Source organism: Neolamprologus multifasciatus, chromosome 11 (genome assembly GCF_963576455.1).
Source record: "Neolamprologus multifasciatus chromosome 11, fNeoMul1.2, whole genome shotgun sequence".
NCBI lineage: Eukaryota > Metazoa > Chordata > Actinopteri > Cichliformes > Cichlidae > Neolamprologus > Neolamprologus multifasciatus.
The window spans coordinates 31,268,309-31,289,235 of record NC_140449.1 but is presented as its reverse complement, the minus strand read 5'-3'; the positions used below and the strand labels follow the sequence as shown (position 1 = coordinate 31,289,235).

Below are 20,927 nucleotides of genomic sequence, written 5' to 3'. Positions count from 1 at the left end.
TGTGTTGATCTGGACTAATTTCTAAATAGAAGAAAATTAGTTTTCATTTGAATCCATTAGGGGTTTAATGGTTCCAAAACAGAGACGGAATTTGTCTTCCTGTCCCCCCAGCTCCTCCATCCGACCCACTGCTCATTAACTTACTAATAGAGGAGTTAATAGAACATAAAGTTCCTATAAAAGTTAAGTGCAGCAACTCGGTGCTTGAATCTAATCTCAAACAAACCAGGATGATTATGTGAAAGTTGTCAGAGAAATTTAAGGATCGCTGGTTAAAGCTGCAATGTTTAAAGGTATAACACATGAGCTTCTTTAAATGAAATAAGTTTAAAATAGTCACAAGCTATGATGTTATGTCCCACACCTATTGCAAAGATATCAGCAGATGTTATGAGCTATTGCTGGCACATCCCATCATGTAATGATCACTGAGTCAATACGGCATCTAGTTTGCCCGAAAGGAAATTTGTAGATGTTTTTGCACATATCAGTGGTGAAAACGTCTTTTGCAGGAAATAGCAGAAAATGGAAAGTCTGTTTGGATTGGTAATAACATGAAATTCCAAAATAACCTGTTGTTAAAGGTTCTACACCTGCTTTGTTCTAGTGTGTGCTACTTTTGCCTTATTGGTATGCATTCAAACACAAATCTGTGTGCTGCAACAGCCATGTGTCGTCTTGTTCCTTACTCTAGGTCTAGTCAATAAAACCTTCCTGTGAAGCTCTTTATTCGAATGGTGAGAGGCTTGGTTATTTACTAAAAAACAGGCTAGGTAACTACCAGTTAAAACTAGGGACTGCAACAATGTTGCAGTCCCTAGTATACAAATATACTAGGGACTGCAACTATACAAATATAGTGTATGCAGTTGAGCTCCTGAGACTCGAACTCTTGTTAGGGATTCATCACGTCTGTGTTGAGCAGAATGAAATGTAAGGTTGTGACGTCTGCTTATGAAGATGCAGGGTCTCTGGAGGTTAAGAACCATTTAAACACTGTTTCGATTCTGATTTTTTGTGGAACTTTTACACATGTACAATGACTGACTTTTTTTGCCTTCTTTCTTCGGGACCTTCTTTCTGTGACGCAGCAGCGCTAACCACTGCTTCACCATGGAGAAGCAGTGGAGAAACCAAATTAAATTTGGTTTCTCTTTTCTTAAATTTGGGGCGACCGTGGCTCAGGGGGTTGGGAAGCGTATCTGTAACCGGAAGGTCGCCGGTTCGATCCCCGGGCTCTCTGTCCTGGTCGCTGTGTCCTTGGGCAAGACACTTTACCCTACTGGTGTTGGCCAGAGGGGCCGATGGCGCGATATGGCAGCCTCGCTTCTGTCAGTCTGCCCAAGTTATTTACTATTTTTAGTAGATAACCGGTTGTAGCTTGCCTCCACCAGTGTGTGAATGTGAGAGTGAATGAATAGTGGCATTGTAAAGCGCTTTGGGTGCCTTGGATTTATATCCCCGGGCTATATAAATCCAATCCATTATTAAATTTGTAATCTGTGCTCTATCAAAGCATAATTCTTTCAGACGGACGCCCACTGTAGGATGGAAAGTTACAGGTGATTGTGTGCAAGCTGGCCAATCATCTACGTTGTGTATGGTCACTCTGGTGCTTGTTGTGCTCGCCAGCCGAGAAGTCATCACAGTCTATTAATACTGGTTAAAACCATTGATCATTTATAGCAGTTTGTGAATAGCACAGGAGTCACTGAAGTCTTCTTCTTAATATGGTACAGCATGTGTTGTCTGTCTGTAGCCCTATCCAGTGGCATGTAGCATATGCACATTGCCCATAAATCATAATTTTAACCAACCAGGTTAGTTTTGCCTTCCTTTCGTCTTTCCCGCTCACCCTGTAACGCCTGTGTTCTTCTCCCTGTTGAGGTCCTCCTTCTAATGTTGTTGGCACTTGTAGTATAGTGTAGTATAGAGTGTCATCACTAATAAATATTTCACCTGTATGTTGATGCTCGAACCTGCTTTAAAAAATACTTGAGCGAGCTGTGACTGTAAAGATGGGGGCAGTAAATTAAGAACAATACGATGAAAAAGCTAGAATGCTCCACGGAGCTGAACGGAAACTGTAGAGAAGAGCTGTCTCAAACACCATTTTATGGGCCATGAGCTTTGGGAGTAATCAACGGCAAATGATCACTGAAAGGAGTTTGGGAAGGAAGTTAGGCGGATAATGTGAGAAGGGGGAAAAAACAGCCCAACACTTCCAAAGCAGCTGAATCCTAAACCCGATAAACCAAATACCTACCTAGTATGTCCAGTAGTGTTTGACCCCTTTCACATCGGGCACTTGACCGATGTCAAGTTTGGTTACTGATAAATACTAAACGAGCATAAGTTATAATACACGTGTAATTGAGGCTGAAACGGTAATTTCTTCAAAACAGTCAGCATCACAGTATGTTGCATTTAGCCTCAGATGACATTAGTCAGGGAACAGATCCATCTCTCAGCAGCTCTCACACCGAACACTTTTGTGCCAGACTGTTTACACTTGTAAGATTATATGCATAATGAGGCTGCATTGTCTCGGGAAAGTGCTGCTTTAATTCTCTGAAGCTGAACAAACTGTCCCTGGCACATTTGGGTAGGGGTGGAGAGATATCAAAGTCACTTTATTGAGATGAAAGAACTGGCCCAAACAGCAATCTGACACATTAGTCATTCCTTCTTCTTAGTGACAGAAACATGCTCTCAATTTACGAGTCAGGTGCTTCCAGTGATTTCTGCCAGCCTTGTTCCTCCGCATCATAAATTCCTCTTTATGCTCACTCATCCCAAAGGCAGACCCCTATTCTTCGACCTGCCTTGTCAGAAAATTCGCCCCATGTTGGCATATTGGATGTCATCCAGGCTGCCATTAGCAGTTACTGCGTTGCGTATACCATGGCATACACTGTGAAAGAGCACTGAATTTAAATAGACAGCAGTGATTGTGCCTCTAGGTGCACATTCATACTTTTTTACAGGTTTTCTATCGGCTCTTTAATTCATTCTTTCTGTGGTGTTGACTCTGCAGAGCTCCCACTTATACTGTGTTCATTTTCTCTAAATGCTTCACGTGGAGCCACTGGCTTCCAATCTATGTAATGAAGGTTTAATAGCCAATTGGAACATCCAATATCATTAGCAGCCAGCGTTAGGCTCATCTGAAATTTTTTTCTTTTTCTTTTTTTTTTTGATAACCAGAAGTGCGAGCGTTTGACACGCAGGATGTGTGATTAGCACCTGCTGTTTAATGTATGTCCTGCCTCTTCTGGAGCTGGAAAGCTCTTTTTACCAGTTCTTGCATTTTAATAGTGTTTTTGTTCTGCTTAAGCCTCAAATGCACTTCAGGAAATCTTCCTCTCTACAATTTCCATGTTCTCTTGCATTCTTGTTCTATGATCTATTTTTAAACAAACTTTTGACCTACCTTTTTTCCGATTATCAATCACTTTTCGATACAAATGATTATTCCAGTGTTTACAAATGGTTATTTTTGGTTTCTGCAGGGGCACTATGGCTCTAATTCTGTGGCTCACTACTGGCTGCTTGTCATGTCAGTGATGCAAGGAGTCACCAGAAATAAAAGCAATGCTTAAATGTCTAAAACGGAAATGCAGTTCTGAGAAAAAAAAGAGAGCAGAGTAATGTTTGGTTATTTTTAAAGAAAAGCACAAAAAATGATCTTCTGTATCTCTGTCATCTTGTGCATCTTGTGCAACTTTTATTTATTCATTGTGACATTTACTTGCTTATGTTTGATCTGATGAGAGCCCTCAATTTGGTGTCATTTACCGAGCGCCGTCCACGGCCTTAAAACTGCTAAACACACAACACAGAATTAAAATAGAACATACTTTTTTTTTCCCGTCTTTGTGTCGTGACTTGGTGAAGATTATTTTTGACAGCTGCAATAACAGGAAAGTATAGATGGACGTTATTAAGTTGTTTACCACATTCGGGTTCATGCATGGGACATGGACGAGATTCCAACAACAATATCAGAGAGGTACATTCACTCTAACAATCACACTGCAGAAAACAACACCACTCAAAATATGTTTGATTTTTCCATTATGCCCTCTAATGCATACTGACAGATTCTTCTTATTTGCATTGACATTTACGTGTTCGCAGTGATTACCAGAGACTGATTGGAGGAGACAGAAAGCATGATTGAGACGGAAATACACCATCAACATAAACAACTAAATTAGCAGGAGAAAACACTGATAAAATTGTTCTCTGGTCTTTGTGTGGAATCCACGATATTTACATAAATACAATCAGCATATTTTTATGGTTGGCTTGAGAATTTCCTTTCGATGTAAGCAGCTATGCATATAAGATGAGTATTGCAAGCCTATAAATGCTTCCCTAAATGCTCTCTTAATGACCTCAGGCTAGGTTTGTTCATTGGAGCAATATCAGTCTTGTGACAAGGATAGGTTATTTGTAATAATGCCTGTCGACATCTCAAGTTGGAAATGTCTTGACTCCATTTTCTTTCATATAATCTGACATTGCTCAGGACCCTGTAGCCTATCTCTGTGTCTTTTTTTTTCTTCTTTCCCCCCCTTCGTCTGGCCTTGTGATCAACCCGTAGGGAGGTAGGGGGTGTCACTGTGGTAGTTGTAGTCTGGGCACACCTTCTGCACCAGCTTGTAGTCAGTGCTGTAGAAGGTGATGAAGATGCAGATCACTTTGAAGGGTTTGGAGCACAGCCAGGACACGTGGCTCTGGGTCTGCTCCTGAGGGCAGCTCTGCGAGGGGTCGTGGGCACACAGTGAGTTCCTGGTGCCTTTCTCCACCTTTTCGTACTCCACCCTACAGTTGAACAGCTTGGTTTCTTTGGTCTCCAGGGCCGTCTGCTGCTGCTGCTGCTGGTGGTGGTGGTACTGCTGGTGCGGCTGGTGGACCTGGAACTCCACAGCCTTGGTGGGAGGAACAAGTCCCACGGAAACGTTGCCCTGACCGGTTGAATTGTGTCGAAAGTAGACGCTGAAGGTGCCGTTACCGTGATCCACAATTTTGCCGGTGATGAGGAGGTTCAGCTTCACCGTCTTGATGTTAGAATGGAAATCACCCCAGCCGAACATCTTCTTAAACTTTCCAGTCTTGACGATGGGGCGTCTTTTCATCCTTGATCGGGGGTCACGGGAGGCTGAGGTGTTGTAAAGCCATTTCCAATGCTCTTGCTTAGAGTAAGAGTCTCCTTCGGCGTAGTTCAGATCCATAGAGGTGAAGTTCTCTTTGCCGTAGAGGCTTTGAGACAGCAGACGGCTAATGGACACGGCCTTGCTGCTTTCATCCCAGTAGGTCTTCACTTTGGATTTTGAGTTATATCTCAAGTCGGAACTTGGAGAGTCAGCGCTCGCAACCTGGAAGATTAAATAAAATGAGTATTAGTTAAAATTTTACACAATGTTACAAACATACTCTAAAGTATGTGAAGTTTTGCCTCATAATACTTATATGAATACAGCTGTTGATGTGTTTTGGGGTCACACGTATTAAATCGACATCGTCAATTGGACAATTATTTCCTTTCAAAGTACATTCCATACCTATAATCAGTTGGGATCTAACACAAAGTGTTGGATAAGCAAAAGAAGTTGGATGGATGGATGTCATTCATCGCTTTTTGATGAATGACTTTTGATGAATCATGTAGCTCTGCCTGCAAATGCCAACAATAGACTTGTTCTCCATATCAGATTTTCAGTGGCATCAGGTGAATCTACAGCCTGAGAAAACTCCCAGCTGATAGGCTTTTGTGACACAGCATTAAGCAAATTTTCTTTGCTGAAGTTAAAGTATGTATAACTTGCATGGACGCATATTAAGTTCTTGTAATGGGCCCTTGAGGGTTGCTCCAAAAGCAACTTATTTGCCATAGACTGTAAACCAACAGTCTATTAACCAACATTAAAAAATTTAAAGCAGGTTTATAGTCTGGTCTAAAAGACTGTTGTTTTCTATGGATAGTTTCCCCCTTTGGGGATAATATAATAAAAGGAACTTTCGGCTGCTCTTATTTCCCAAGGGGTTGCTTCAGTGGATGGATCTGCATATTTGATTTGACACAGATTTTACTCCACCAACTCTTCCTGACCACCCCTCCCATTTATTCGGGACTGGAATTCTGCTCTAGGAATACACCGTTTGTATCCCTCTCAGTATTGCACATACAGGTGGATTAACCAAAAAATGATCTTGATAATTACCAAAACTGGTCTTTTAAGGCAGATGTGGCATAAACCTTACACTGGATGGTGGTCTGATAAACTTGTATTTGTATGATTGTGTATACATGCTCTGAAACTGCACTTTTCACAACAGAAAATGACAGAAAACATCTGAATCTATATATCAGTGGGAATGTGATGAGTGGAGACTGGCCCATCTTAATTTTTCTGAGCATGCATTTTCCTGTGAATGAAAGGAAACGTGCAAAATTTCAAGCGAGTCAGACTCAGCCCATAGAGATATGTCCATTTAAATTAGACTTTCCTCCCAAAAAGGCACCAGTCATTTTCTGCAAATCCCCCAAAACAACATAGTTTACATTCTAGAGACAAATCCCTCCAGTGGTGGTTGGAGTTATGAATTTCGTCTGTGAGGAGCAAGAGGGAAAATAGTTTGTTGCCATTTTAACCATGACGGCAAAAGTCTGAGACAGTCCCCACTTTAAACAAACCCAATCGAAGTTACAATTTTAATACAAATTAGAATGTTTTCCTAATCTTTCCAAAGCTGACTCTGTCCCTAAACCTTGAAAGATTTATTTTCTGCAGCGACTTGTCAAAGAGTTTTGAAAGGCACCACAAAAAGCATTTATGCATCTTGTTGGAGGGCATGAACAAATGTCAGGTTCGAGGGCTTGTTTAATTACAACTGTCATGTAGGTATAGCACCAGCTGAAGGTAAAATGGCATCTAATTTCACAGAACTGCTGTTGAAATGTGCATGTGTTAGTAAATCGTGTAAATATAAGGAATGGAATTTGTTAATAGGTGGGATATTTTGGGGGAGGTTATCTGACATTTTTATATTCAGAAGTTGGAGAAACCGGTGCAGAAATGATGAAAAAACTTGGTCGGGATGTAGATAAAAACATTTTTTTGTAATTATGTCTCTCTATAACCTGAATTGATACTCTGAGGGAGACATCTGCAGCTATGGTGGACCAGACCAACATCCCTCTACATATTACATTCATTGCCAGTGTTCAGTTGGAATACAGCAATCAGTCGCTGCTGCATATGCACATTTCTTTTAATTATGATTGAAGATTTGTGGTCAGCTGTTTATATAGGCTGCTATTTAATATGGTCTGGTATTTGCACAAGCAGTGATGCAGTTAATTGCAGTGGTGTGGAATTGAAGGGATAAGATATACTTTATTTATCACTGAATTGACTACATTTTTATGTTACCGCAGTCAAAAGGACAAACACAATCACTAAGAAAATAAAAATAATAAAGGTAGAGTAGGAAAAAAAAGAATATAAACAGAAATCTGTGTAGTAGCAAAGAGATTAATTTAACAAGATAAAATAAACCTCTAAAATGAAATGAATATGAAATAAAAAGCTGACTATAATATAAGAAATTGGCTCTATCAAATAAAATATCTCACTAAAAGAAAAGAAAATGAAGCAAAGCAGTACGCTTGTGTTGCATTGTACAGCGTTAAATATATCCTGCTTTCACCGGCTTTGGGCTCATGTTTGATCAGCTCCTGGAAGATTGATATCTACTGTTTGTTCAGCACAGCAGTTGTTATTGTGTTGCTCTAAATTCTTTAACAGTTTGTATTGAAAACAAACGCTCCGAATCAGCCTGGAAGCCAAGTCTTCTGATCACTTTGTGCTTCTTCACTTTGAGATGTTTATTTGGAGAGTTTTTATTCTGCTTTCACTGTTTCTAATTTATTATTTGAACATTAGAGAATAGCCTCTGTGCTTCTATTATATGAAGTAAGTGGACATTCGGTGGTGGTGGAGTTAGATTTTTATGGTAGAAATCACAGATGCTGGGATTAATTGGATTTTAATTTCAGTCCCTAAGTTGTCTTTCAACACTTCTGAAGATAATCACAACACGGTGATTACTACTTCTTTTTTTTCACTTGTTTTCGAGTTTTTGTTTTGTGTTATAAATCAAGCACAATGCTTTCACCTCTCTCTAAAAGCCAAAACTCGCTCTTAGTTAGTCAGCCAAGATGGCAAAAAGAGTCTTTGGTTCAGATGATCGCACCATATCCAGGTTTCTGTAGATGAACCTGTGGAAGGATCATTAATGGTTTCCTCCAGCTGCCTTTGTTGGGCTTGTACACCTCTGCCAAAAACACCTGCTAGTCTGGAATCACCACTGATTACTGACTGCTAACGTTTAACTTCAGCTCATTACTTCAATGCGGCTGCGATTATTTTGTTTATGTCGTGTTTAGACTTTGTTCGTCGTGGATGTGTGATGTACACAGTGTCTAAGGCTACGTTCACACTGCAGGCGAAAGCGCATCAAATCCGATTTTTTTGACCCTATGCGACCCATATCCGATCATGCTATGACAGTGTGAACGGCACAAATCCGATCTGGGTCACTTTTGTATGTGATCCTGAATCCGATACATATCCGATGTTTCAGAAAGCGACTGCTGTTTGAACGGTCATGTGGCATTAAATCCGTCTTTTACGTCACTGACACAAGACAGACGCCAATTATCAGCGCCGGAGAAGCGTCTGAGAACGCTTCCTGGCCATCCAGTGTAGATGTCAGTGAAACTGTTGGGAAGACAATGTTGGAGAAATGTGAACATTTTATTTGTACTGTATAATCTGCAGATTCTGACAGAAATCTGCAACTATCCTTTGAAGCACCGCTCCTCTAAAACAGCAATAAGGATCATTATTAGGTTATTTACATTATTATGTAAATAACAAAATAACTTAAAGCAAAAATTGGGAAACGTGAAATCCGAAGTCTTTATATTAAGGTCCATCAGTCAAACAATATTGTTTGGTCTGGGTCTAAACAGAGCGCGTTGTGTGTGACGTCTTCTTTTGCGCATGCGGGCCGCTTTGAGGGTTCACACTAGAGCGCGTTTGCTGTCGCATTTTATTTGTAGTGTGAACAAGCAGACAAAAAAATCGGATTTGATCAAAAAATCGGAATTGAGCATTAAGACCTGCAGTGTGAACGTAGCCTAAGTGTGGCATAGAGAAGTGTTGAGGTGTAACTGGCAAAAGGCCACCGTGGCTAAAACTTCTGCATCTTTTAGCGTATAAACTGCAAATATTATGTACAATTATTCCTAGTTTACTTTCTATAATATTTGCAAAACCAATACTGCATAAACTTCCTTTAACTCGTAATTTCTGAGCTCTTTATCCACTTAGTTCATGTGACTTATGTTCTGTGTTAGTTGGCCCATATTTAGCTTTAAAAATATACTTTAAAAAAAGTCTGATAAATGGTAAGTTCATGAAAAATGAACAATTATGATTTCATCCTTAATCAAGCATCCTTACTGCAGCTACTATGAAAGTATTTTATTAAAGGAATATATTAAAATGTTTTTATTAAGTATAATCCAGGTTCTCGTAGAGTCGTCCAATATCAGCAGTCTGCCTAGCAACAGCTTCGAGTAGACGTGATCGTGCTGAATGCTTGCTAACAAGATCAAAATGAATATCCTTTGCAAATGCAGGAAAACATCAACAAATCTATGCACATTATCCATGTACAAATACGTCTGTCATAAATGGTTTTAACGCTGTGAGAAAGTCTTACAGTGTGTGAAATGTCCTTATCAAGATTAAGGCTATTCCTGTCATACATCGAGACGAATGAAGCGCTTCTCAGGAGCAGGCGTGATGCAACAGCAGACTATTACCTGCTGAATGTACCCTGAATGGATGATTGATGATTCATTCTGTCTCTCTCCTCTAACAATCACACAGATGAGAGAGCAAAGATTTCCCGCGCACCCCACAGTGGCTTGTGACAGTGATGTCCAAGCCCCGTCCGAGGAACGTGACAGCAGATCTATCTGGTCGAAGCGTTTACATTTTGTACCTTCACCCACGATCAATACGCTGAAAATAAGGTCTTCTCTCATTCAGAAAGTTCACCGAATGACATTGTTGTAGTGTAAGCTGGAGTTTGTACGGCACTCTCTGAGTAAACTGCAAGTGCTGAGATCTTTCTCCGAAGCTCCTGCTCATTTTATGCACTTGGATTGAGAATGGAGGAGTTTGAAAGGATGGCCTCCAGTTATTTTGAAGAGGCCTCGTTGATGAATGACCTGATGTGAACGAAGCGTTACTGGCATTGTGATCTTTCTGCCTCTCTGAATAAAGGAACGTAGCCAGAGCATTTTTTTAAAAGCAACATGATACTCCAGAGTCAAATCAATACCTTTATATTGAGCAGAGGTTCAAAGGTAAGCTAGACCTTAGCTTCTAGTTAGTTTTAATAAGTATAAAGGGAAAAATGCAAGAACCTTGCAGCAAGATGTTTAGAGTGACAAGGTGAAGAGAAAAATTTGAATTTCAGCAGTTTCCCTGCGCAGTGGGGCAGTTAAACCACATTAATGAACAGCCCTTTTTGTCTTTCATTGCTGGAAACAAAAGTCTGTCAGTGGTGATGCATTGTAAAAAGATAAAGTGAGTGCGAGGATGAGGGAGACTTCCTTTCCAGGATTTATTGGCACCATTATAGTCAAACATAAAGCTCCTTAGGATGTAAAAGTTCAGTGAAATAGTATCTTACAGACTGTCAGCCAGGGAGCTGTAAAGTCTATTATGCCATTACAGTTCAGTCCTTTTTCTTTGGTTTAAGAATATTCTAGGTTTGCTCTTGTTTCAGTTGTTAAGTTTAAAAGCACTAATGTGTTTTTTTTTTCAAGACTTTCATACTTATTGTTACAAAGGTGGGTTTTCATATTAAGCATGACCAAAGTTTCAGTTGATGAGGTCAGAATATGTCCAGCTAACCCTACTGAGCCAAAACCTCAATCTTCACACTGCTCTGAACACCAGTGTTACATTTGTTAACCAAACACTTGTCATCATAGTTTTCAGCAACAAGTTGTTTTTTTTTCTGACAAAAACATTAATTAAATAAAAACTGATGCATGAGGACAAAAACTATATTGGCACTTGTGCCGACAAATGCAAATAAGATGAAAATATTCTGGAGAGACGAGATCCAATCAGAACTAAAATTAAACTGGATAGAAAGGCGGGACCAGTTTGGAAGTGATCTGCTTGTGCAGTGAGGTTGATCCGCACATTTGATCTGCCCCAGGGAAACGGTACAGCCTCTTCTTTTTTCTGTCTTTGTAATCGTACAGGTAGCTCTCATCCTTCCTGTTTTTCGTGAAAATGGGACAAAATGTCAACGCTCGGGAAGAAGCGAACAGTAGACATATGACACATTTCCCATTTAGAAAATAAGACTCTTGTAAGCCGTGTGGAGAAGCTCTCACGGGTAAAAATATGACAAACTGTCAACTGAATCAACTTTGGAAGTAATCGTGTGATAGTTGGTCGACTAAAACTAAATGAATTCAGATGCCTAAATTATGACTAAAACTTAATGAGATGTTAGTCAAAAGAATTACTAAAACTAGATCAAAATTTGCTGTCAAAATGAGCTCTGCAAAACACTCAGTTAAACCTCTGCATGATGTCACTGAGAGTGGATTTCTTATACAGCGCAACAGTGACTGTCCACTTTGTCTCCACTGTCAGAAGACTTTTATGCTATGAGGTAAATCATGACCATAAAAACATAATTCTGATTTTAGCAAAAGTCAAAAGTGCACAACATAATTACATAATTACAAAGATACATGATTACTTCTAATGATTTAGGAACTACTCATCCCAATGCCCACTGCAAATCCCAGATTCCACAGTGAATGACTGTCAGCCTTTTTAAGTTTAATCCGTTACTATAGCGTCGGTATGGTTAATAACAGTGTAAGTTTGAATATGTATCTACAGTTTGCGGTGCATGTGTGGGGGGTTACAGTGCTTTGTTCCTCACTGCAACCACCGCTCTTGCAGTTTCAGAAGTTTTGCGCTCACTTAGCAACCCGACTTTCATGGGTTTAAACATTTCCATGGTAACAGCGACCTCCACCAATCTGAGACATCACTGTCTGAATTTAAGATTGCAGGTAGAGTAGTTCTTTTTCCAGAAAAGAATAAAAGACATTTTTATTAAAACAAGGTTCTTATCATATAGACTTGTGATTTCTACAGAAGCACATATTATTATTTCACAATGTTGCACCTCGTAACAGGTCTGCTTTGGATGGTTATAACCTTATGGCTCATAATCAAACTCCCTATGGAGAATGTCTTTTGTTTTTTTTTCCTGGAACCTCAGTGTTGAGCTCTATTTGGTCATTCTGTGTGCACAGAGGTGCTGCCGTTCACATCTAATGTTCAGCAGAGAAAACCAATCAAAGTAAAGCTGCCTGAAAGGGAAAGGTGCTAAATCAGCTTGTTTTCGACTATGAATGAACTGGGAGTAAATTATTATTTTCAGCTGAGAAGCACGCAAAGATACTTTAGCAGAGTCCAAGAATAGTAGGATGTATCAGAAATGAGCATAGTAGGTCTGCTTCAGGCTATGTAATGGGTATGTAAATTTTTACCAGTTCTATGTGGATATGCAGCCTCAGCCATAACAATTAGGGGAACACTGATTGTTAAGTGGCCAGTAATCATTGGCTGATTGGCTCAGTATGTTTTGATGTTATATTTTCCTCTGTTTAGAAACCTAAAAGATATACTGTATATACAATTTGAAACCATTTCAAAGTCTTTTAGCTGATCCAACTGTGAAAAACACCACTGAGCTACATGAGAAAACAACACCTTATTTGCAGATACTCTGATATCAAGGCCGAGATGTTTAGAGAGTCGTGTGATTGTCATCACATGTTTTGTTCCCCTTATTTAGCCAGCTTGTTTCACAGTGAATTAAATGAGGGGCTGCTCCATAAATGAGCAAAAATAAACAGGAAGTAAATAAGGATTACGTTAGTGCAAGACTAAAATCATTGGAGCTTTCCCCTCTAAGGAAAACCAGTGACTTGGTTAGACTTGAACCAAGGCCAGTTTAAACATACATTTGAAGATGCTTCCAGTAGTAAAATGAATTAATTGAGTCTAAATGACCTTTGGCCAGTAATCCAAACTGTAAAGCCCATTAATTTTTCTATTCTGAGTTGTTAAAAGACTGTAGTCTCTAATGATCAAATGAAATATCATTTTCAGAGTGCAGTAATTACTGGTGCTTCTCAGTTACTCGGTTTCAGTCTCAGTGGAATCCCAAAACCAGATCAAGGGATATTAGCAAACTGCTTGGTTAAATGCCTGTCTAGCTAATAACTCAAAGTGTGTGTGTGTGTGTTTGTGAGTGTGCTCGTGCAGCTGCTGCTGCAGCATTTTGAGGAGTAAATGTAAAGAATATTTTCCAAACAATGAAAATCCAAGCGGGTTTAGGATCTTTATCATTTCTTCAACCAGGAAATTAAATTGCACTCAGTGAGTTTTGAAAAGCTTCATGATTTCCTGCAACTTCGTGTTATGAATAATTTTCTAAGAGGATGTGTCACTGGAATCAGATTTTTTTTTGAGGGATTTCTTTACTATTTTCTTCCAAGATTATCAAAATTACACAGCGCATCTGAAGTGCGTGCCCAGTCATCGTCAGACCTAATTCCTTGTTGTGGAAACTCTGCTCTGTTGTCACCAGCGTTATGTCTGGTCCCCAAACTGTGACATGCAATTAGCTTTCATCTAAAGCACCTGACAGTCTCTGGATTAGAGCACTCGGAGGCACATTCACAGAGACCCCACTTCACGGATTAGAACCCAACCTGTAATCCAGCCTGGGGAGATTAGGCAGATCAGAGGCAGTCCTGACTAAAGCAACGTTTATATCCAGAACCCCCCGACTGACTGCACCAACACTCGGAGGGCCAAGATTTACCTCTCCTTGGCTTTAAAAACATGCAAGTGAGGCACAAAGGGAGTGTGTGCTAGATGCATGAATGTGCCTGAAAGAGATAGTACAGAGAATAAAGCGCGAAACTAGAAGAAAGAGACAAACAAACATGGCAGCGTAAAGGTCAACAGTCACACTTTGATGGCTTTGGCTTTACCAGATATTGGTTTGTCACTACTGTGTACTGTGAAATATCAAAATGACAAATAACATTGCTCATGACTAAAGATGGGGTTTATTTTGCACTTAACTTGTGTTTATTATTAGCAAAGCAGTGGCTCACAACCCTAAAACGACGAGGCAGCCACTTGAGACGCTTGTTTCCAAGTGTGGCTTCAATCAACAGAAGGAACTGATCATCATTTAAATGCAGGACTATCAGATATTACGTGAATGAAAAACAAAATTAAATCCAAATCTGAAAAAATCAACACATTTGTCTTCCTTTGTTTAATTTCAGATGTATGTTGTCACCCATTTAGAAGGTCATCACCCCCAATGTGGAAACTACTGGTGCAAAGGACCGCGCCAAAGGTTTTGCAAATCTTAAAGTCTGACATAAAATTAAAGACGTTCATTAGACTGACTTGCAACCAAAATAAGTTTTTATAGAGAAATTATATTAAAGATTAGTTGAATAATAAAATAGTTGAACATAAAATTAGTTTAGCTATTTAAAATCAATTTGTAAATACAACATTTTTAAGAAAAGTAATTTGAAAATCTCACATCAATTTTGTGAAATGCCTTTTTTAAAATACCAAAAAACCAAGAAAATATATGTGAATGACAATACTGGGTAGTTATCATAAAGATACCCATAACTAATGTTTACAATCTGTGAGACCATTGCTCCCAGTAGTGCTGAGTAACACCATCTACTCCTCAAGAAGACAAAGAGCAGTATTATTTCAAATTAAAATAGTAATAAAACAATAAACAAAATATTGGAACATTTTGGATAAAAGTATGTTAAATGTACTAAAAACAAATCTTAGACAATCTATAATTTACAAATATCACCAGAAACAGTTTCTAAATATACAATAAATTATTCTGCCCTTAAAAACAAGTTTTAATAATGAAAAATAAAAACAACTAACAGTGAGACAGAAATATTACATAACTGTAAAGTATGTAAAAATATATATGTTCACATAATTTAGCATTTATTTATTTTAGATATTTTAATAGGCGACTATTGACTGTCTGTTATATGACTTATATAGAGTGGGTCCCATATTTTACATTGTCCTCCTCGTCAACATCCTGCAAAAACACCAAAGCCAACAATGAACCGATCCCACTGACAAGTCCTCTGTCCACAAACTATTAAAATCCATCCTGCCTCACTGGTTCATTTCTCTCTTCCTTACAATGAACACACACTACAGTTTATTTTGGGCAAACCCCACATACACCATCCCGCTGCTGGAAACAAACACTACATCACCAAATGTGTCAACTTTCAGTTTTTTGAGCGATTCTTTGCGTGGGATTTCTTAATGATAAAAATAATTCAGGATATCGGACGTAATCGTTTAAAACTCAGTGTTAGTTAGTTAGTTATATAATAATAATTAGTAATGGACTATGATGAACAATTGAATAAATTACGTTTTAAGGGTTTGCTGATACATTTTCCAGCAGCACACAAATAAGGGAAGTCGATGGCTAAAAATCTAAAACTGTAGCTGAAAATGGTTGGAAAAGATGTTGATAATTCTGAAAAAGTTATTAAAATATTTTAGTCAAATCTAAAAATAACTAAAACTAAAAATAAGAGATATTGCCTATCAGCAGATTTAACTGTGTACTACAATTTCATAAAGTCTGAGGACTCAGGAGAGTGAAGCTTTGTCTGCAATATCTGTGTAGCGTCTGTGTTTCCCATAATTTAAACCACTTAAACCCTCCTTGCTTTTCTTCCAAACCCCCTTGATGGAGGCTAAAAAAATATTTTAAATATATAAAAGGAAGTCAGTCAAAGCCTTGAGGAAAATCTGCAGTAAAAAAAAAAAATTGTGAAATATATATTAAATGCAGTGTTTCCATTCAGGGATACTGTATCTTTCAGTCACGTTCAGATGCTTTTATTTCATAGCCCAACTTTTCGTTTTACAGTTTGTCATGCAGGAGCCTCCCACCCCCTCCCCCCCAAACCCCATTTAACTGTCTGTTAATATAATTCCCAGATTCGGCATATGAGGCAGAATCCCTCAACAAGATAACGCTAACAGCATCGCTATGCACAAGTCCTTTAGGAAACGACTCTGATTGCCAGATGCAGCATATAGGCAGGCTGTTGGACAACTTAAATGCTATCTACTCTTGGCGAGGCTGTGATAAGGCGCAGGCGTCCGCTCTTTGAAACAGGAAGATAAACAACCCCCCCGTTCCCTCGGGAGCTCGGAGGATATTCTATGGGACTGGACCCCCGAACAGCCGACAAATTCCACCTTTAATAGAACTACCGGAGGAGCCAGATGACTCTGCGGTGGGCTGTACACAAAACCTTGTGAGGAAGAATGAAAGTGTGTGTCAGTTTTCATTTACCTGAATGCTGCGGCTGCTGCTGCGACTGCTGTGCGGGGAGGATTTGTGGGTACGACAGTTCTGGTTTAACAGAGGGAGAATGGAGAGCGGCCGGCCTGATGGCAGACGTGGGTTTCCACTTTGCAATCTTGCTTAGGTGCTGTGAGTTCAGCCGCAACATTAGAGCTGCTGCTTAACAGCGATTTATCATTATTCTATTTTAATAAACAACAAAAAAATGGAATTTATTTTGCACTCTTTTGCCTTTTTTATCAAAGGTGTGGTTGTTGTGGTTCACCCTGCCTCAAAACACTAGTTCCTAACCTTAAAACGAACTGGTCCCTACTTGTGATGCATATTTGAATTGCGAGCAGTTCAAGTCATCTCAGATTTAAATATTTTTTGTGATAAAAGGTAAAAGTACTGAGCATCAGAGAAAAGAAAAGCAAAGACCTGTTGGCCGGGTCACCAACCCAAGATTGGAAAAAAGAAGATCAGGACTGTGATGTAATGATGTTAAAGTCCAGCAGAAAATTACAAGATGATCATGAGTGTTTATATATAGAGTTGTATTAGAGAACGTCCTTTTTTTAAAAAAGTTTGGAAAAGGGAGCCCTGCAGCTTTATTTTTTTTTAAATTTAAGGTATTAAAGTGATGCTCTTATGGAGAGAAGCTTAAAATATGAGCAGCTATTAAGGGGTTAGGGTTTGGCTGAAGGACATGTGGATGTTGTAGGATCAGACCTGTGACTTTTCAGGTGTGAGACTAGTCTCTACAAAAGCTTATTTTTAATCTAATTTACAACTTCTAGACGCCATGAATCACAGACAATTCTAACATAAGACTCCCACCAGTTGGTTTATGAAATATCATCTTCCATTTAGAGCCACTTCTCTGTGTTTGACAGTAGACGGGAGAGTACTTTAAGAGTCCTTAGAGTGCTGATGCTGTCTTTGGATTATTTTCCAACTGGGCGCTTGTCGTCATAGTCATTTACAGTGAATTTAACTTGTCTCGTCTTGTGAGGTCCCCGCGCAGTTGAGCTGATGGACCAGCTGAGGGCATTTGACGCCCACTAAGAGTTTAGATCTGTTTTCTCCCAGTGATATCAAAGTGTTACCTGAGGGGGGTCAGAGATGATGACAAATCACAAAGTGTGTCAAGACATCACAGGCAGCTGTGGATGAAGCTGAGTCCTATCACTGCAGCACCGCTTTGAGAGGCCAGGGCACAATTATTACCATGACTTCTGAGGAGGATAAATACTGTACGCGGACAGACTGCGGGATTTTGTGGGAAGGGGGGTGGGGGGGCAGTTTGAAGAAGAAGGAAGGGGGGGGGGGGGATCTAGCCACCAGTTTTCCAACTTACCCAGAGGAAAAATGCATAATCATATTATTTCACACACGACTTGGTTCAAAGGCGGCCAAAATAAGTTTGTGAGGTTCCCATGGGTCTGTCAATCTGTTGAAGGAGCTGCAGGCAAAAGCTTAGGATGCACCAAGTACGAAACAATTATGATCATCCCATTAAAGCATAGCGAAGCAATTTGGCAGCTCAGTCTGGAAAAAAACACACTCCTGTCAAGTGATGCTATGAGATCAACTCGCACTACCATGATGCTGTTGTACATATATCTCACATAGTTAATGATTGTTTGTCTTTACATCACGACGGGATGGTGGGAATCCGTGTTTGTTAATGTTGTTGCTTCTGAAATCGATGAATTGTTTTCCTTTAAAGCAGGAAGGGCTCCATAAAGCCCAAAAAAAAGTGGGAGGGGTGAAATGATTAGTGCGCTTAGTCAGCTGTGAAATTGAGTTTATGGTTTTCAAGACGGTGAATTCAATTCGATAATGGGTATTAAGTTGTAGAGAATAATTAATAGTAATTGACTTCTTTCCATCACTATGCAAATTAAACACAGATAACACCACGGGAGCTTTTTAAGGCCAGTCAAGTTTGTGGGGATTAAGTTTATGGAATTTTTGTTAGAGAGAGGAGTGGCTCCTGTTCTGCTTTGATTGCTTTGTTGACAGATTTATCAGCGGGTGAGGGGTTACTGTCTCTTCAAGGATTAAAGGAATTGGGTTGTCACAAACTGTCAAGGCATTGAGTTGGGAGCATTCTGGTATGTTTGCCATAATGGGCTCAGGCTGTTCCCCGCCGTACTGCCAAATATATTCTTATTGGACCACATCTGTAAATGGGAGGAAAAAAAAAAGGGGGGAAATGCAAAGCGAGGATTGAATGAATAGTGCTGAGGGAGAAATATCCAGCGGGACTGTGTGCGGGTGGATTTGTCAAGATGCAGATTTGGATTTGCATAGTTTGTGTTTGTGCTGAGATTGGTTAATTCATCTTGATGTTAATGAGTTAATGCATAGATATGTTAAAACTGATCATCCCAGGACTTAAAAACTGTACTAGAAGGCAGATCACATGTGTCTGAAATGACTATATTATTAGATTGGTCACATTATGAGACAGCAACGTGACCTCAAAATGATCAATTCCAGCTTGTTTGATGATTTAACTGAAACTCACTTGTAGAAATGTCTTTTTATGAAAACTGCAAACATTAATCACAATGTGAGAATTTAAAAAAAGGTCAAATCAAAATAATATTTAACTCACCAGAGAGATGACTGACAGCAGCACGGCGGCAGTCCACAGACATGTGGTCTTCATGCCTCTTTGTGGAACGTCTCTCCTCATGTCAAACAGTCCTTGATTTTCTCAGCTGCTGCAAACAAACAAACAAATCTCCTTCTGATTGAGCCGTTATCAGCTGCCAAACTTGAGGAGAAATAAAGAGTGAAGAAGACGGTCCAGAGATGCGGGAGAAGAAAGGAGTCTTCTCCAGCTCATTCAGGAAGGGTCAGGTGTCTGCTGTTCAAACGCTTCAAGTGAGTACTGGGGTTTTTTCTGACGCAGGGTTCGGAGGCGCTGTGGTGGGAACGGAGGTGTTTGTATATCTGAGTGTGGAGGGATGTTTTATATAGCGCGCTCTGAGGTTCAGAGAGAGAGAGAGTGGGGGGAGTGGATGGGAAGGGACAGAGAGAAAAAATATGGAATGAAGAAGGGGGAGGGAGAGAGGAGACTGGGGGAGAAGAGAAGGAGGTTCACACTTCTGAGAAACAACTTTTAACATCATCAAGGGCTGACATCTAGTGGCAGTCAGCTGCACTGGATTTTTCTTCCTTTCACTGTGAGCAGCAAGCCCAGTGAGATTCAAGAACATAATCCCTCCTCTTGATGTGTTAATGTTGTGCATCCTCTACTCTGACCTGGAATCAAGCATGAAAAATGGCATTTTAACCCTTTGACGCCCAGCGTATTGTATTTGATACAAGTGTTTTTGTGAGTTTTTGAGACTTCTACATCAGCGGTCCCCAACCCCCGGGCCTCGGACCGGTACTGGTCCGTGAGTCGTTTGGTACCGGGCCGCGAGAGTTGAGGCTCAGGTGTGAAATGTATAGTTTTCAGGGTTTTTGTATCAGTTTTCAGCGTTATTTTGTTTTCGTTTTTATCGTTTACTCGATTTTCCTTGGTCTTTTCACGTGTGTTATGAATAAATTTTCTTTTTTTCGGTACCGGTACTAGTTTTATTTTGTTGTATTTATCCGCGACACCTTAAAGGCCGGTCCATGAAAATACTGTCGGGCATAAACCGGTCTGTGGCGCAAAAAAGGTTGGAGACCACTGTTCTACATCATCAGTGTGACTTTTTTTTTACCCTCGTAAAATGATATAAATTGCATGACACATTTTTAATGACTAAACTGCAAAAATATGGCTTATGTAGCAAATGTGATGCAAATGAAAACTCATATATATGCAGATTAAAATTTGATATATTTTTATATATTTTCTCTTAAGGTTCAACAAATACTCCCATTATCAAAACATTAAAGATTTCTGGCAGTTATATCATGAGTCAGGTTTTAAAGGGTTAACACTGTTGGCGCTCCATAATGGTCAAAATACCAGCCACCTTTATGAACCAGGCATCCCTATGATCATGAAGAAATTATGTTAAATTACGCCTAGGTACTAAATAATGGTTTCCACACACAGTCATTGTAAATGGCCAGAGGGGCCGATGGCGCAATATGGCAGCCTCGCCTCTGTCAGTCTGCCCCAGGGCAGCTGTGGCTACAACTATAGCTGCCTCCACCAGTGTATGAATGTGAGAGTGAATGAATAGTGGAATTGTAAAGCGCTTTGAGGGGTCCCGAAAAGCACTATATAAATGCAATCCATTATTATTATTATTATAAATGTGCTGAGAATAAAACTAATAATATTAATTAGTCTGAACGTGGAGAAAGTTTTGGACTTCAAATTAAAA

At 39.6% G+C, this 20,927-nt stretch overlaps 1 protein-coding gene across 1 annotated transcript; it reads right to left on the bottom strand.

Moving 5' to 3' along the window:
- Positions 1–1,492: 1,492 nt before the first annotated feature.
- Positions 1,493–20,052, bottom strand: LOC146508837 (neurexophilin-1). The gene is made up of 2 exons (XM_085178476.1): positions 19,211–20,052; positions 1,493–5,384 (listed from the first exon to the last, which is right to left on the bottom strand). The coding sequence occupies exons 1-2, from the start codon at positions 19,289–19,291 to the stop codon at positions 4,599–4,601; spliced, it is 867 nt and encodes a 288-aa protein (XP_085034602.1). The 5' UTR covers positions 19,292–20,052; the 3' UTR covers positions 1,493–4,598.
- Positions 20,053–20,927: the final 875 nt, after the last annotated feature.

What these genes read in the sequence shown, in the direction of transcription:
- LOC146508837 (XM_085178476.1), bottom strand. Translation starts at nt 19,291, where the DNA reads ATGAGGAGAGACGTTCCACAAAGAGGCATGAAGACCACATGTCTGTGG. An exon ending in TGCTGTCAGTCATCTCTCTG is followed by an intron (nt 5,385 to 19,210) that starts GTGAGTTAAATA and finishes TTAATCTTCCAG; the next exon opens with GTTGCGAGCGCTGACTCTCC.